Source organism: Daucus carota, chromosome 7 (assembly GCF_001625215.2).
Source record: "Daucus carota subsp. sativus chromosome 7, DH1 v3.0, whole genome shotgun sequence".
Classification (NCBI taxonomy): Eukaryota; Viridiplantae; Streptophyta; class Magnoliopsida; order Apiales; family Apiaceae; genus Daucus; species Daucus carota.
The window spans coordinates 31576339-31593503 of record NC_030387.2 but is presented as its reverse complement, the minus strand read 5'-3'; the positions used below and the strand labels follow the sequence as shown (position 1 = coordinate 31593503).

General features: G+C 36.2%; 4 protein-coding genes across 4 annotated transcripts; 2 read left to right on the top strand and 2 right to left on the bottom strand.

The window, feature by feature from the left end:
* Positions 1-715: 715 nt before the first annotated feature.
* On the bottom strand, positions 716-3335 carry LOC108195275 (probable pectate lyase P59). The gene is made up of 4 exons (XM_017362232.2): positions 2952-3335; positions 2184-2844; positions 1851-2093; positions 716-1163 (listed from the first exon to the last, which is right to left on the bottom strand). The coding sequence occupies exons 1-4, from the start codon at positions 3152-3154 to the stop codon at positions 936-938; spliced, it is 1335 nt and encodes a 444-aa protein (XP_017217721.1). The 5' UTR covers positions 3155-3335; the 3' UTR covers positions 716-935.
* A 1040-nt stretch (positions 3336-4375) lies between these two features.
* Positions 4376-8168, top strand: LOC108196910 (mitochondrial outer membrane protein porin of 34 kDa). Its single transcript, XM_017364395.2, has 6 exons — positions 4376-4534; positions 4623-4690; positions 5805-5915; positions 6907-6993; positions 7114-7322; positions 7576-8168. The coding sequence occupies exons 1-6, from the start codon at positions 4486-4488 to the stop codon at positions 7880-7882; spliced, it is 831 nt and encodes a 276-aa protein (XP_017219884.1). The 5' UTR covers positions 4376-4485; the 3' UTR covers positions 7883-8168.
* Positions 8169-9992: 1824 nt separating this feature from the next.
* Positions 9993-13046, top strand: LOC108193646 (probable RNA 3'-terminal phosphate cyclase-like protein). The gene is made up of 6 exons (XM_017360392.2): positions 9993-10330; positions 10405-10554; positions 11671-11849; positions 11916-12091; positions 12234-12450; positions 12543-13046. Exons 1-6 carry the CDS (start codon positions 10126-10128, stop codon positions 12750-12752), a joined length of 1137 nt encoding a protein of 378 aa, XP_017215881.1. The 5' UTR covers positions 9993-10125; the 3' UTR covers positions 12753-13046.
* A 543-nt stretch (positions 13047-13589) lies between these two features.
* Positions 13590-16681, bottom strand: LOC108194141 (uncharacterized). The gene is made up of 6 exons (XM_017361047.2): positions 16075-16681; positions 15815-15898; positions 15124-15714; positions 14180-14731; positions 13764-14052; positions 13590-13652 (listed from the first exon to the last, which is right to left on the bottom strand). The coding sequence occupies exons 1-6, from the start codon at positions 16606-16608 to the stop codon at positions 13633-13635; spliced, it is 2070 nt and encodes a 689-aa protein (XP_017216536.1). The 5' UTR covers positions 16609-16681; the 3' UTR covers positions 13590-13632.
* Between the last annotated feature and the right edge of the window lie 484 nt (positions 16682-17165).

Genomic DNA, 17165 nt, shown 5'->3' with positions numbered 1-17165 from the left:
CTTGCAACAAGAAGTCAGGAACTACTCTCATATTAGAACTAGAGAAAAATCTTATAATGGTCCCTCCTCTACTTACAACAATGCTCTCCAGGTTGACATGACTGGACGGTGTGAACTTGAACTTTAAATGTCAAGAATGTGATAAGTGATGATTCAAGGAGATCTTTATTAGTCGACTAATAAAAAATAGCACTATACATTATAAAATTAAAAAATTGTCGAAACAAAAAAATATGTAAGTGGGTCTGCAATTTACATATGACGGATATTTCTGTGGTAAAACATCTATCTTATGATGGATATTGTTGTCATAAAATAGCTATCTTACGATGAAAATATTATCATTTATGTTTTAGTATAGTGTGAATATTATAGGTACACCTTTTTAACTTGCGATACTTTATTGACTTTACGACAAATGTCAAAAATTATGAGGATTTTTAAACTCACCAATAGATCAAAAACGACGATTTACGACGGATTGAAATTTAAAATTCCATCATAAAAAGGCTTGTTTCTTGTAGTTATATTTACATGTGAACTCATGATTACAAATATCATATCATATTTAATTTCTATATTTTAGATGAGATTTTATATTAAATGATTACTAAATTTTGTTATTCTAGTACCCATGATTCATTTTTAAATAAATAAATATTATAATGATGGTGATGCACATTTTTTTTGTTTAAAAGCAGGGTGCTGAGGGTGTGTATAATAAAAGATTGTACAATTGAAAATCAGTTGATCATTTCTTTGTCATTGTACACATAAACATTGCTAATTGATGTTCTATATAAACCGACAAAAGAGCAAAACCAAAAATATGAAATTACAATACGAAGACATATTTCTCTTTACAGCAGAGAAAATACCAAAGTGTTGACGTTAAATTCTTCTTGGATTGTTGACCTATCTTACGAAAAATATTATCAACATGGAGATCCTGGCAGACAATTCAGAGCACCTGCAAATTTGGTGATCAGAGGCGCCTCTATTCCTTTGGCTGCTTTAACAAGGTTAAAATCTCTTTCGAAATTCTCAACTGTCGCGGGATCTCCAGATTCGACGAAGTATGCTCCATTCATCATCAAATCACCCTCGGATCGCCAGTTCCACGACTTCCACTCTGATTCTTCAGCATACTCTCTCTTGGTTATCTAATCCAACATTTTTTGTAATAACATCAGTAATGTGAGAAAGGCGATATCGTTATTATACGGTAGAACCCCTCCAAAAATGATATATATTTGGGACTGGATAAATTTATCACTTTAAAGAGATTATAGCATAAGAGAGATTCTGTTTTTTAGATAAAATTGATTCTAAATATCACAATGACGAATTAAAGATACTGTACATAAGAATACATGGTGTGAAAGTTATTTAACAAGAAAAATTGTCCAATCAGTATTAAAAAATATTGTATGTTTACAAAATACTTCATCTGTCTCATTTTACATGTTCATTTTGACTTTTGACCAATCAAATTGACTATATTTTGACTGAACTTTACATGTATCAGATAATTGAGAAATAAATAAAATTATATTACTAGAAAGTATATTTAATCTATTTTAATATGCAACTTTCAGATTTTAGAAATGATGAGTAGATAATTTGTAATGTTTAGTCAAAAATTGGTCAATTTGACTTCTCGAAAAGCAAAATGGACATGTCCCCTTTTACATGTCACGAAAAACTAAAATATCACGAAAGTTGAGACCGATATTTAGTTTGATTATTAGATTTTAATATGGACCTAACTTGAAATCCGAATATTTTTTCATCAATTTAATGAGATACCGTACTCAGAATAATAATGATACTCATTGTGTAAACATTACCTCCTTTATACGATCGCTCCTGGGAGCGATAAATCGGTTACCCTGACAAATGATTGTAGGGGCTTGGCTGCCACCGATAGCGTACATATTCCAGTGAGTATAGTCATTATTTACCACATGAACAAATCCATATCGGACTCTGGGCATTCTCTGAATCAACCTCTTCCCAAAGTGGTTGAACGCGATTGTAACTTGCATATGCTTGTCCTTCACTTGATGATTACTTGCACCAAGGAGCATCACCTGCATGAATGGATGCATAAACACACATTATTTACTAAGCTAATTACTACCTATTAAAATGTTATGTGATAAAAAATATGCAGGGCTTACATCGTTATGGTCGGTGAAATGACTGTTAGAGATAGTAATGGCAGTGGAACCTTCGATAGCATCAATGAGACCATCAGAGCACTTGGACATGGATACATGATCAATCCAGACATTTGTAGAACCGAAGATTGATATGCCATCGCCATCGCTCTCTGTCCTAAATCCAAAATGATCTACAGAATTTCTAATCATGCCACCGCTACCTTTGACAATATCATGGACGCGAATGTCATGGATAATAACATTGTTTACGAACTGGATAGTGATTCCAGCACCATAAGCAATATGGACTTTAGCTCCACGCCCATCAATAGTCTTATCACTTTCCATAATTAGCTCCTGGTTCAACCTAATGGTCATATCACGCCCAAAAATAATCCACAGAGGACCTTTCTGAATCACAGCATGCCGTATAGTCCCAGGCTTAGGATTCACCATGTCCTCATCAGAAGGGTCAGTCACCACATAAATTGGTCCACCCTTTCCGCCAATCGCGGGTTTCCCAAATCCGATTCCACAGTCTGCAAGCCTGAAGCGGTTATCAGCCCACTCTGGATTGCATCTCCAGCAATTGTCGATTGGGTTCGTGGCCATGCATGGACCCTTATATTTATTTCCCCTGAGGACCCTCCTTGTGTCGTTGGTTGTGTTTTCCAGCATCCTGATTATAAGTCAAAACAAATAACAAGTCCGATTATTTTTCCTTTTAAGTACAAAATGCAGAGTATGCTTCATAAGTGCTTATATAATTTAAGGAAAATGCGAGACCTGCGAACTTGTTCATTGGTGTGACTAGTGACAAGATGTGGATACGGCTTATAAGCACCGAGAGTTCTATTATAAGCTATAAGAGCACGTTCCCTCCAATAAGAAGCATCCTCCAGCTCAATTTCTTGAGCATTGAGGGTGGGAATAAAAGCTGCAAAACAAGCTAACAAGATCAAACAAGAAGTCAACTTGGTTCCCTCCATTTCTTCTTCTTCTTATTATTATTTGACTGATCACTCCTTCGATTTTATGCGCTTTGGCCAACAGGTGATCAGACCGAACCCACGCGACGTGGGTTCGATTGGGTTCTGGGAAGGAAGTGAGAAGGCTTTGTGCTGTAAAGAAACAAAATAATAAAGGGGAATGAATCGTCCTCTTATGAATACTGAAATGCATGTTGAGCTTTTTAAATACAGAACATATGTTCAAATTTAGCTCTAGACCAATGATCCTAATTGTGCATATGGTTAAGAGAAGATGAAGGACAGCCTCAGGCTCCATTCTTCACTACCTAATTATACTGTGGCTTTTGTATGGCGTGAAACCAATTATGTTCAATTAGGCCTTGCTTAATAATAATTGGTGATAGCTAGTATGTTTGTCTTAGACCAGAGATTAAATAATACAAACACCACTTTGTAATTGGCTACAAGTTCAGCAACTAGCAACATATTTTCAGTAATCATAATAAAAAAAATTTAAACAGACCCTCGTGGCACCGTCCTTTGAGTAACCCAAAAAAAAGTTCAATTTCATGTTCATTAAGCATAAAAAATAATCATTGGCATATCTTCGAGAAGTTAACTACATACTCTGCTCAATTTAAGTGAGTTAAATTCGGGGAAAGTAACGAATACTAATTTTTTTTTTTAAGAAAGTAATAAAATGCATAATGCTCTTTTCTAATTTTAAAAATACTAGGTGTACCTTTTTTCCTTAATAAAGGTAGTCAGGTAGGTGCATTTATCCTAACGGTTTTTCTAATGTGTGTCTACGGCCATATGCTAAGCGCGGAATTTTATAAGTTTGGAAGATTTTTGATTGACTTTCATATCTTAATAATGGTAGACCCCTTGCAAATACACCAACCATACCGATTAAAAACTCTCAAATCTGTCAAATTTCGCGCGTAGCATATGCCCACAACACACACTAGAAAAACCCTTATCCTAAACACATCCGCCCCCAAAAATTAAAATAAATTCTTCTGTCAAGAAAATTTATATTATATAAAAAATAATTAAAGTCAGCAAATTTTCGCAAAAGAACCGAGACTTCCCATTATCTTCCAAAACTACCCTTAAAAGTAGATAGAATTCCAGTCCTAACCCCTTTCTCCAATCAACGGTGAATATAGAAGCCTCCATCCAAAGTCCAGATCCAACGGCCAGTAATGAACCCAAGGCCCAAGCACACCTTCCCCCACATAACCCCTTCCTCAAGAATTAGGGCTTTTCATTTCACATATAAACACAGAAACACAAATACAACTCACCTAGTTTTTCATCGTATTTTTCTAGAAATTAACGTAGCTATGGGCAAGGGACCTGGTCTTTACTCCGACATCGGCAAAAAAACCCGAGGTTTTTCACTTCTCTCTGCTGTCTGTATCTATACATAGTGCTTGTTTGTATGTATTGATTTTGATTTTTGTTGTTGTGCATGTTGTAGATCTTTTGTACAAGGATTATCAAAGTGACCAGAAGTTTTCAATCACTACTTACTCTACTACTGGAGCTGTAAGCACCCCTCTTTTTATCTATTGCTTTTTTTTTTTGGTGTTTTTAGATCTGTTTTTTTACTGTTTGTGTGTGTGGTTATTAGGGTTTTGTGAGCTACTCTGTGTTTTTTATGTAATTGATGTTGAAGTGTCATGTGATTGTGTGTTGAGGATTTTTGTGTATCGATAACTAATGTCATTCGTGTTGCTAAATTTTTGAATATCGAGTAAAAATGTGTCTCTGTGTGTGAACTTATGACAAATTCCTTGTGTTTCATTTAGTTGAGTAAAAATATTTGGAAATAATAGGGAAGAACAGGGACCCAGGATGAGAAAATAAAGGACAGGATGTTGGGAAAATTGAAAATTGAATCAGTAAGGTGTTAGAGCTGGCAAATGATATATATGACTAGTATATGAATAAAATACAGTGAATATGTTAATTGTTGAGTGGTCTTTTATTTGTTGAACTGCCAGGTTTACCATATTGTTTCCCGATTTGTATTCTGCCCCCACATTTTGAATTTTGTATACTGTTAATTACTATATAGTATAATATATTCAAGAAAATTTGAATTACTCCTATAGGACTTGTGGAGTACTGGGGTGCCAGGGGCCTAGAGGGCAGCTTTCATGTGCACCGTGTATTTTAGATCATTTTGTTATTATGACCATACTCATCAATTCCAAAGTTATCATGCTTATGCTGTTAGTGATTTTTGTTACAACTTGAGTCACTTGACATGTCACTCATCTTTATGATAGTTAGTGTTGCTATGCAATCTTTGTATGATTATCAGTGTCATGAGTAGATTATTGACAATATTGTTACTTAGCCCTAATCTTTATGTCTGATAAACATTTTAAGGTTGCCAGTCAGTAAGAATGTGTTTGCTTGTCTCTCTTTATATGTTTCTTGATGCATTTTTTACTTTGTAAGTGTGATGAAAAAATACCAGCATTAATTGGGAGTATTTCTCCTTACATTCTTTATTTCTGTCCTGTGAAGTAGTATTATATTTCGGCATGTATCAGCGAGTGATGGATTATATTTTTGCTTATACATGGTCTCAGGTTGGGATATGTTCAATTAATGTTTGTGTAAATTACATAATATTCCTGTTGCCTTCCAGGTTATCGCATCATCGGCCACCAAGAAAGGGGAGCTATTGCTTGCTGATGTCAGTACACAGCTGAAACATGGGAATATTACTGCTGATATCAAAGTGGACACTGGTTCTAATGTAATTTTCGTTGAACTCTTTTACGTTATCTTAAACTGAAGATATATGTATTATTCTAAATTCACTAAAGTCTTCCTCTGCTTTGTGTGTTTTACGTTTTAATCTCATCTTAAATAAATTGATGTTATATTTTTAACATTATCATGTTGTAATTTACAATTCTTGTCATTTATATCTTTACTAGTGTTGTGCCAACTACCTGTCTTTTTTGTCTAGAATATATTTTACTTCAATATTTCCTGTTAGGATCAACTTGTTACTTTGATTGGATGCTCAATGCATGTTTTACAACAGAATGCTGGGTTTTTTTTATTAGATACTTCTACTATACATCACAAAGATTATTGTACAAGGGATGGAGCCACCCAGGGGCCAGGATGTATTGCCAATTCCCCAGTACATCTTCCCACTGTTGTACATGTAGGATAAATTTCACATGAAATTTGTTAAGTCAGTTGTTAATATAAGAAAATGTATTTATTTAACATTATTATAATAATGCGACTCTTTTACTGTCCACTGAAAGAGAATATATAGACAGTAAATAAGGAACCCTTTCCAACCTTTCTTTACAAGTATTTGTGTCTGTGCCTGCATTTGTTGAATCATGTACTATATTGTCCAAGATTATGAAATATATCAATGTTTGTAGTGAATATATTTCTTAACATTAATGTCCTAGTACTGTTTGTGGTCTTTATTATCTGTATGGAATAGTTCTTGCAAACTTTACCCTAGTGAGTTAGGTCACCTCTAATAGGTTGTTTTCATAGGTTTTCTTAATCTTTTCATTTTGGTGTATTTAACCTTTATAATAGCGTTAACCATTAGCTTTGGTTTAGAGGATGATTCAGATTAGCTTTGACTTTTCCAGGTTGTAAAATTGGTCTGTACTGTGTTATTAATTCCTTTACCCAATTGTGTTCTGTGAAAAATACTCCTATTTTTATAATGGTTTATCAAGTGAAATAACCCTTCTGAATGTTATCAGTTACTGGGTACCATAACTGTTGATGAAGCTGCTCCTGGCTTGAAGACAATTTTAAGCTCCAAAATTCCAGACCAAAGATCCACAAAGGTATTTATGATATGATTTCTGCAGTGCTAGGTTGTACAAGCAATCTAAATCAGTCTACTATGCACATATATTCCTGTTCTGTTTCTCATGAGAGATTTGTTTGAATGCACGTATTTACAGCTGGAAGTCCAATACTTGCATGACCATGCTGGTATCAGTGCTAGTGTTGGGTTGATTCCAAACCCGATAATCAACTTTTCCGGCGCTGTGGGAAGTAGTGTTGCTTCTCTTGGGACTGATGTCTCCTTCGACACCAAAACTGGTGATTTCACCAAGTATAATGCTGGTTTAAGCTTCACAAATGCAGATTTAATTGCTTCACTGGCACTGTAAGTGTTTTTTTATTAAGAATTTCAGTCTTGGTCAGTTTTTATATTTTTAGTCGTACAAAATAATTGAGATTTATTTTTGTGTTTTGGATTTGTATTGTCCATATATCTTCTTATTTAGTTTTTGTTTTCAATATGATATCAATACTGCCAACTAGAGACAAATTTGTTTTTAAAACTGTGGTTTTTTAAACCTGTGGTGGTGGCGTGTAAATAATTCTTACCGTGTATATACCCTGTTATGTGGATTTAGGAATGAGAAGGGTAACCAGTTAAGTGCGTCGTACTACCACCTGTTGAGCCCATTGACAAATTCAGCAGTTGGTGCGGAGGTGACCCACAATTTCTCAACCAATGAGAACACTATCACTGTTGGGACACAGCATGCACTGGATCCATTGACCACAGTGAAGGCGCGGGTCAACAATTCTGGTAAAGTTCATGCTCTTATCCAGCATGAGTGGCGTCCCAAGTCCCTTTTCACAATATCTGGTGAAGTTGACACCAAGGCTGTGGATAAAACTGCAAAGCTCGGGTTGGCCTTGGCTCTGAAACCATAAGTGGCTGCGTGCAGAGCATGTGTGGAGTCCTTTGTTTAAGGTCTTCGTAGTGTTTGAGGGAAAAAATAATAATTAGATGGTACTCAAGTGAACTCATCCCTTTTCAAGACCAGCGGATGATGGGTGGTTAATTTGAAGTGTTTACTTCAAGATTTTGTTCAAATTGTTAGAAATTTAAACTCACCCATATTTTATTTACTTTTACCTTTTTCAGTTCACTAGCCATTTGCTTCTGGGAGCATGGTTATGCCAAAATAGATATCTGAACTTATTGTTTTTTCTGTGAGATGAAGCTATTGTTTTAATTTAAAAGAAAGTGATTTTATGACTGATTAGTTTTTAATCATTGTTTCAAATTTAAACTTAAAAATCTTATTACATAGAGAAACTTCTTTTCTATGCTAACTTAAAATGTCAATATCTTTAAACCAGCAGATTCCTAGGCATCCACTGATAAAAAAGAATTACATTAGAAACAACACCGGTTAATGAGTAGCCAGTGACCGCTAAAACACCACAAATGTTGTTCTTACATCCTTTATCAAATTAAATTTAAATTTTATTTTCAATAAAACCAGTGTTACTACCGGAAATTATCCTTAATAATCGATGAAGGGAATTAATTTGATATCAAAGATTAATCCCAAGAGAAAGGGAATTAATTTGATATCAAAGATTAATCCCAAGAGAAAAGGGCGAAAAGATACTTTCATTGTTGTGGAATAAAGAGCCTTCTTAATTAATCAAATTAAAAATTAAAATTAAAATTAATTTAAAATTGTTCTCTTAGCTATTCAATTATTTAGATATAACATATTTGCAGTGTTCTAAAAATCTCCGATTTAACCGATTAATCCCATGCAAGGTCGGCCATCGATCCGATTTCTAAAATCCGATTCATGTTCTTACATTGTCACATTCCTCCAATTTTTTTGGATTGATTGTGCACAAAAACATCCAACTTAAATCTGTAAGATAACGGTTTATAACAACCCTTGCTTGTAACAACCTTTATTTTTTAATACTGTATAAACAACATTTACTTAAAAGTTGCTTGAACGGAGCAAACAGATAATGCATGAATAATTTTTTCATGTATACAAAGTAAATCATATAAAAATTAACAATAACAAACATGTCCGATGAACAAAACAAATATTATAAAAGAATAACAACAAACATACATCACTAATACTTAAGTTATTGATATCAACCATCAATATCATATCAAGACTATATTCTTTTCCCGTGTTTTGATTTATCGACTCCAATATTGCGGTTTATAACTACCTTTGCTTGCAACAATCTTTATTTTTTTAATACTGTATAAACAGCCTTCACTCATCATTGCAGAAAAACGGCACTTCCGAATTAGAAATCGAGCAAGAGAACTATCATCATGGAGAGATATGGTTGTGGTATTGAGAGAGAGAAGAGTCAGTGTTTGGATGATCCAAAATCCTGCAATCTATAAGGGTATTTATAAGTGCAGAGAGACTTGGGTGCTACTCATTCTCATAATTAAATAATCTAAAACAAAATCAGATTAAAACTGTCAAGCTACTATATTCCATAAATAATTTGTCTTTCCCATAATTAAATAATTTGAAACAAAATCAGATTAAAACTTTTAAGCCAAGCCACTATATTCCATAAATAATTTGAAACAAAATTGGACTCTGAAACTTGCTTCTAATATACCCGAAACTAAAAAAAGTAGTTCTAATTTTTGATATTTTTCATCCAAAAATTTTAGAAAATTAGAAAAATAGAACGGAGCAATGTGAGAGGCGCCACCTACACGCCCCTCGCTTCTCCTTTATATAAGTATATTGATGATTGATTGATTTGTATATACATTTTTTAAAAAATATCATTTAATTTTTTCTTTATGAGAACGGGCGATTGCAATTTACCGTTTGTTCGACCCGATTATTGGTGTAGATGCCGTAAAATTTTTTTATTATTAAATTAATACCTTTGTTTCAAAAAAAGTTAGTTTTGACAGAAAATATAATAAATCGAAAAATTGATAAATATATATATGAATGGCCAATTACTCATGTAGAGTTGCAGTATATAGAAAATACATATAATTTATTATTATTTTAAATACAAAATGCTACTGGGAGGTGTACTCTAAACCCTAATTACCAAAACCCCTTTTCTCTCTGCGCGCGCTCTCTCTCCCCTCCCTCCTCTCTCTCTCTCTCTCAAGTCTCTCTGTGTCTCTCGGTAGAAGGATGGGCAAGACAGAGTATAAGAGGCTAAAAGGAAGCCAAAGCTTCAGGCTTCGTTTACTACTCTCAACTCTCACTTCAATTCCTGTCCTAATTGAAGACATCCGTGCCGATGACACGTGGCCTGGTCTCCGTTCCCACGAAATCTCCTTTCTCCGCTTGCTCGAAACCATCACAGACGGCTGCCATGTCGAAATTAATGAAACTGGTATTTAGGGTGTTTTTTGTTTAGTGATTAAGGTCTAGGGTTTATGGATGATTAATGTGTGTGTTTTTGTGCAGGTACGAAATTGAAGTACAAGCCAGGGGTTGTCATGGGAGGGAAGAATTTGGTTCATGATTGCGGTCTTAATCGGGCTATTGGCTATTTCTTGGAGCCTCTGCTTGTTCTTGGCTTGTTTGGGAAAAAGCCCCTCTCCATTAGACTTAAAGGTGCTTTTTTTTACTCTTTTAAGCAATTGATAGCATTGATTATGTTTAATTAGTTGAAATGATTAGGTATTGAATTGTGATATGTTATGTTTATAGAATGGATAGTTTAGCGGTTTTGAAATTGGATGACTGTGGTTTGAAGTCGTTATAGTGGGAACAGGTGAGTTAGGAATATAGGATTTTTGAGTTAGGATTGTTTTACTAGGACAGGATCGTAACTAGGGTATATCTTACTTACAAGTTACAAGTGGCGGAGTTGACATTTGCAGTAATGACTTTGAGTATATGAACTGCGTTATAAAATATAAAATTTTAAAGGCCCTCATTTTTTGACACGACGCCTTAGCTCGTATTAGGTCTACGCTATGCTATCTGATCGGACATTTTGAAGCTCCTGGGTTTTTATGGAAATGCATTGTTGATCTTTACAGGCTTACACAAATTTATGATAATTGTAATGCTTTTTGATGAGGGGTAAGAAATACCATGTGTAACTGCCTGCTTCACCACTTAAATTAGTACTATTTTAATTATGAAAGTAAACCTTTTCCAAGAATTTTCATCTTTATAACCTCTAATTACTATTTTCTTCTATTACCTCTGGTTAAGTATGTCCTCGTTCATTATTAAATATATTAAGAAGATCCCCCAATATTTGTACTTGCCCATATTGTCAATGTTTTATATTGTATACTTAGCAGATCACGGTCTCTACATATTCTACCTGTTTCTGGATGTAATAAAAGCATGAAGTATTGAAGTCTGCAGAAATGTTTTTCTCTTTTTTCTTATCTTTGCATCTTTTAATGAGAACATATCATCATGGACAGAACTTTAGAAATTGTTCTTATATGTGAACAGTTACTGGAAGTCTAGAACAATATTGAAAGACATTAATGTCAATGCAGTTGCTTAACTCAAATATATAATCTGTTAATGATATCAATATCATGACTAATTAATTTGAGGCATTATAAAGCATCTATATCTAAATGATGAGACTACCTGTCTTGGTCTTGAATCTGATGCTCTTTTTTGTGGATTGTTATATATATATGGTTCTTAGGCAAGTAATTTGCAATATGAGCTAAGAAATTATCCAAATTTTGGTTACAGGGATTACAAATGACCTGAAGGACCCTTCTGTTGATACCTTCCGTTTGACTACCTTACCCATTTTGAAATGTTTTGATGTTCAAGAAGGCTTGGACCTGAAAATTGAAAGTCGTGGAGCTGCTCCGAATGGCGGTGGAGAAGTTTTGCTGTCTGTTCCCATTGTTCGTGATGGTTTAAAAGTAAGCTCCCCTATAGGAAGTAAAAATAATTTGAAATTCGTTTGGCTTACTTGTGTTGATCTTTAGGCAGTCATGTGGAAAGATGTGGGAATGGTAAAGAGGATCAGAGGAGTTACTTTTTCGACAAGAGTTTCTGTTCAGTTTGAAAATGCCATGAGACATGCAGCCCGTGGAATCTTTAATCGCTTGCTCCCGGATGTTCACATTTTCACTGATCACAAAGCGGGTGCATTATCTGGGAAGTATGTCTTGTATCTCTCTTGTGGGGATATTATGGGTTACATCATGTTACTGGGGACATATATACAATTTTTTGATATGATTTTCTGTACTCGTATCAACAAGTAATAAGTGGCTTCATTTTGGAATTTGTTTAAATGACAGGTCTCCTGGCTATGGAATTTCACTGGTTGCTGAGACAACATCTGGTTGTTATTTATCTGCTGATACTGCAGTTTCTTACGGACAAAGGGTGGAAGAAGGTGCATTTAATGATGAAGAGAATAATGAGCTAACACCTCCGGAAGAAGTTGGTGAGCATATTGCTTCACTTTTACTTGGGGAGATTGAACAAGGTGGTGTGGTTGACTCCACACACCAGGTATGCTTTCAGTTATCTTGTTACGACAGTGATATTATAATTTGTGTGATACAGGCGTGATTACAAGTCATTCTTCAATTAATGTGATGCAGGGATTGTTGTTCCTTCTTTGTGCCTTGTGTCCAGAGGATGTTTCAAAGGTTCGTGTAGGGAAGCTTTCACCCTATGGGATAGAAACACTCAGACAAATCAAAGAATTTCTAGGGATTGAATTTGCGTTCAAACCAGACCCATCAAACGGAACAGTCATTTTAATATGCATCGGATCTGGAATGAAGAATTTTGCAAGAAAAATGTCGTAAATTTAACACACAAGCAGCATTCGTGGTTGCCACAAGTTGAAGCACGTTGAAAAGCACAACCTTGATATGGTTTGATAGGATCAACATGGTTGGCCACCATCAAGTTTTGTTCCCTAATTTTTTTATATTTTGTCTCGAGTTGTAATTTTTAATACAGCCACAATGTAATCTCTACTTCACTAATTTTGTCTAGAAGCAAATTCTTTTCAGCACATTGTGGTTATCAGTCATTTATCTGAAACAAAAACGTTGCCTTGAGTGGTTTTTCAATGTTAAATTTGTTTTATTTTTTTAGCATTGTTTCACCTTGTTTATATTGGGTTTGCATGTTCCGTGCACGGCCTCTGATGAAGGCTGTATAGAACAAGAGTTACAGCCATGACTATATAGAAGCAGCAAGGTACTCCGTTACATAGAATCCTGATGGCATGAGAAACTAAATGCCTGTTTATGTTACCTGCAAGTAATAGATCACAGATATAGAGAGCAAAGTATGATATGTTGCTGCATAGCTGCTACTTTATGCAATTAAATTGCTGTTAGTTGATTCAAACAAGATTGCTATTAGTTATTTACAGCTAGAAAAATATTGCATTTCCTCTTACAAACTTGGATGCTTAACAAAAACTATCGCGTGTGCAGAGTCGCCTCCATTTAGTCACTGTCCAAAAGAGAGGAGAAACTTTTACACTAGCTACTTCAAGAACCTCAGACACTTCAAGTTTGCCTAGAGCGTTACATCATGTGATTAAAGCAAAACCAGTTTGTATTGTGACTGCTCCTCAATACATCAGGGTGCAGCAGTTTTAGCTTTTGTTCCACTTAGTAGCAGTCAGAGGTTGAGTTAGTGCATGGCGGAGAACCTAGTTGAGGTCCGTCTTTAAGCAAATTCACTAGCCACTGTCAACAGATTTGCAGAAAACAATGAGAGCATGACCGAGATAATATCAAGCTTAACAGCAATAACAATCTTATATCACTTTGTTGATGTATGAGGATGAGCATACTAACCTGTGGAAGTGGAAGAAACTAAAACAACATTGACACTGGCATTGTTCGGTGGAAGAGCCAAACGAAGAGGATAAAGTTTCCCATTCAGAGGATTTCGTGAACACAAAATCACACTTTCAATCCCTGTTTCTTCCTCCAACTGATGAGCCAGTTCCTCCAATCCAACCCCTGTGAAGTGAAAACATCCCCTTTCATTATCATCAGGAACCTTCCCCTTGTCATCCGCCACAGTATAATATACCATCCGCCCCTCGGATTTCACCTGTGGACTAGCGTCAGCGTCATCAGCCTGCATTTAAAAAAAAAAAATCAAAATCTACAACATCTTTTAATCACCTCTGGAGAATGCAGGCCATGCATTAACATTATACGAGGACAATGTACGTGAATACAGATATTTAAAATATTAAACAGACCTCATCCGCGGAGGATGGAGGAGATTGAAGATGAACGGAAGAAGAGGGCTCGTCCACCTCCGGAGTTTCAGATCTTTCAACCTTTTTAGGAGTATCAGGCTGTCTCTCAACAACATCAACATCCCACAGGATCCAACCATTATGCACATGTGGAATGTCATGCGTGATAGAATTTCTCCAAGGGGGTAATCCCCCATTTGCTCTTAGAAAATTACCGTATCTTGTTTTAAGCTTCACTTTTGAGCCTTCTCGAATAGGCTCCCATTCAACGGAGGAATCCAATCTTGCAGGCACAGTTTGAAGAACTTTCCGGCCCGTGAGGCCTAGGATCTTTTCTTGATCGGTAGCCGTTAGATATCTCCCAAAAATGCTTCTTAACCGAACCACAGTATCAACATCTTGCACAAACTCGACAATCCATAACGCAGTCTTTGTTGATCCTCGACGATTTTGGAATACATTTTCCTTGTCATGATCAGCTCGTAGGTATTTGTTATGGTGGCTTTTCAGGCGAACCGTTTTCGCTTTCGTGAAAAATTCCATTCCACTGCTCTGCAGAATGTAAATCAAACACAATCAAATAGAATTAAGGATGTAAGAAGCATCGTGGAAATTATTTTTCCTTTTCTGATCCTGGATTTAGAGTTTCCGAACAGGATTGAAATTTGCAGAAGGGGTGAGGCCAGATTCGAAATTCAAGAACACATATGATCGATTATTTGCTGCGAGACAATGTTAATGTTCGTTATAAAGGGACGTTGATAAATGTCCAAGCGTGGTCCAATGAATAATTCTTTTGTGTAGCCTGTGTGAATAGCCTTTGTAATAAACCGCATTGCTGTAAATAGTATCTCGTGCAATGCACATTGTATTAAACACAGTAAAAAGATTATCTTCTCGCAATGCACTACAAAAAGCAGGGGGACAGAATCAAGAAAACGTACCAGCATTTTTACGGGGGAGTATTCGTGCTTAAAGAGGACCACAGGTGGACCGGGATATGGTGAAAGCATGTGAACTGCGGGGGAGAAACTCGGGGAGAAAGTAAGTAAAGTATCGTACTCCACAGGCATTGCTCGAAAGTCTAGTACCTCAACTTCCCATAGAATCCAATCTTGTGTTGCACTTCTATGTGGGATGTCATGTGTTACAGAGTTTCTCCATGGGGGTGTGCCCCAATTGGCTCTCAAAAAGTTGGCATCGTTTGTTTTAAGTTTCACATATGTTCCTTCTTTTATAGGCTCCCATTCGACAGAAGCGTCCAATTTTGTGGCCGGGAGGTTTTGTATGACCTTTTTCCCAGTCATGCCGAGAAGGAATGGCTCAGCAGTCGCGGTAAGGTACAATCCGTGGCAGCTTTTTAGACGGATCTTGTTTCGTTTATCGGATACAAACTCAACTGTCCAAGTTGATTTTTGTGATGAACCGTTGCGGCTCTGACGAATGCTTGATTGATCATCATCGGCTACTAGATATTTGCCGTGACGGTTTCGAAGCCTCACTGCCTTTGCTTTCACGAAATATTCCATCCCGTTCTGCATTTATAATTATGTTACTGAAATATGTATGTTTTGTTAACTAATACTCTCGTACAGTGTTATGAAATTTTTTAAGGAGTTGGTTTGTCTAATTTACCGGCTGTATCCAAGATGCATTTAGCAGCGACATCTGTGAACTAAGCGCCAGAGCGTTGAATTTCGCCCCATTCTGAACCAGCAGCTGATAAAAGCGCAAGGTTAGTATTCACTAGAGTTTAGTTGTCTTGGTATGGTAACATACTCTGATACCATGTTAAGTTACCAAACCTCGAGGTATTGGGAAGAAGGTTTACCAGGATCATATTATACTATTCTAACAGACGAATTGAATTAAAAATAAAATCTGTAACTATGTACCTGAGCTCCATACGGAGAATGTGCATCAACAGATGGTTCACTGGAGTCCAAACTATTGAAAGAATGATCAGAATCCGAAAACTCAGAAACATCAATAGCTTCAACAGCCCACAGAACCCAACCTTGCGTCGCACTTGTATACGGAAAATCATGCGTGACAGAGTTCCTCCAAGGAGGCGTGCCTCCATTAGCTCTCAAATACATTCCCCCATCTTTACTCCTCAGCTTCACATGAGTGTTACCTTCCCTTATAGGCTCCCACTCCTCTGACGCCTCCCTCGTATCCGACTGCACCACCTTCTTCCCCGTCATTCCTAGCAGAAACGGCTCATCGGATGCAGTCAGGTACCAACCATAGCAGCTCTTGAGCCGAATGATATGGCTCTTACCTTCCACCAGCTCCACTGTCCAACAGGCCTTATGTGATGAACCATTGCGGCTCTGACGGACCGTTTCTTCGTCAGGGTTGGCGGTCAAGAACTTGTCGAGGTGGCTCTGGAGCCTCACGGCTTTGGCCTGGTTGAAAAACTCCATCTTAGCTTGATCTAGAACAGAAACTAGCAGTGTATGATTTGTTTTTGGCTCTTAGCTGGACCTGGAAATAGTTGACTCAGGATTGCTGAGCTGTTATATTTGAACTTTTGAATTGACTATGTGCAACTTGAAATTTTATATCAGTGTTTATACGAATATTATTTGTTTACGCATTCTTATAAATGGAAGCATGGAATTCGGATGAGAGATTAGTCAACTTGAGCATCGACAAGTAGACTTTTCTATTTATTTACTTCGATCGAATTAAAATAATAAATTATAATTTAACTACGAATCACTGTACGCTAAAAGACGAAACATGAAATTGGGTCCGTAGTTCATCAAGTACAATTCTAGCCAATTTATTCAACCAATCATGTTAGTGCATGGAAGTTCACATGCAGATTCGAGGTAAATGTGAGCCCCGTCCCTTATCTCTTTTAATTTCCCCGAAATAAAGAAATTTTAGAAGGAAATTTTTAATTTTTGAAATTTCATAAATAACTAGCGTAAAAGCCCGTGCAAGGCACGGGCCGACATTTATAAAATATATATGT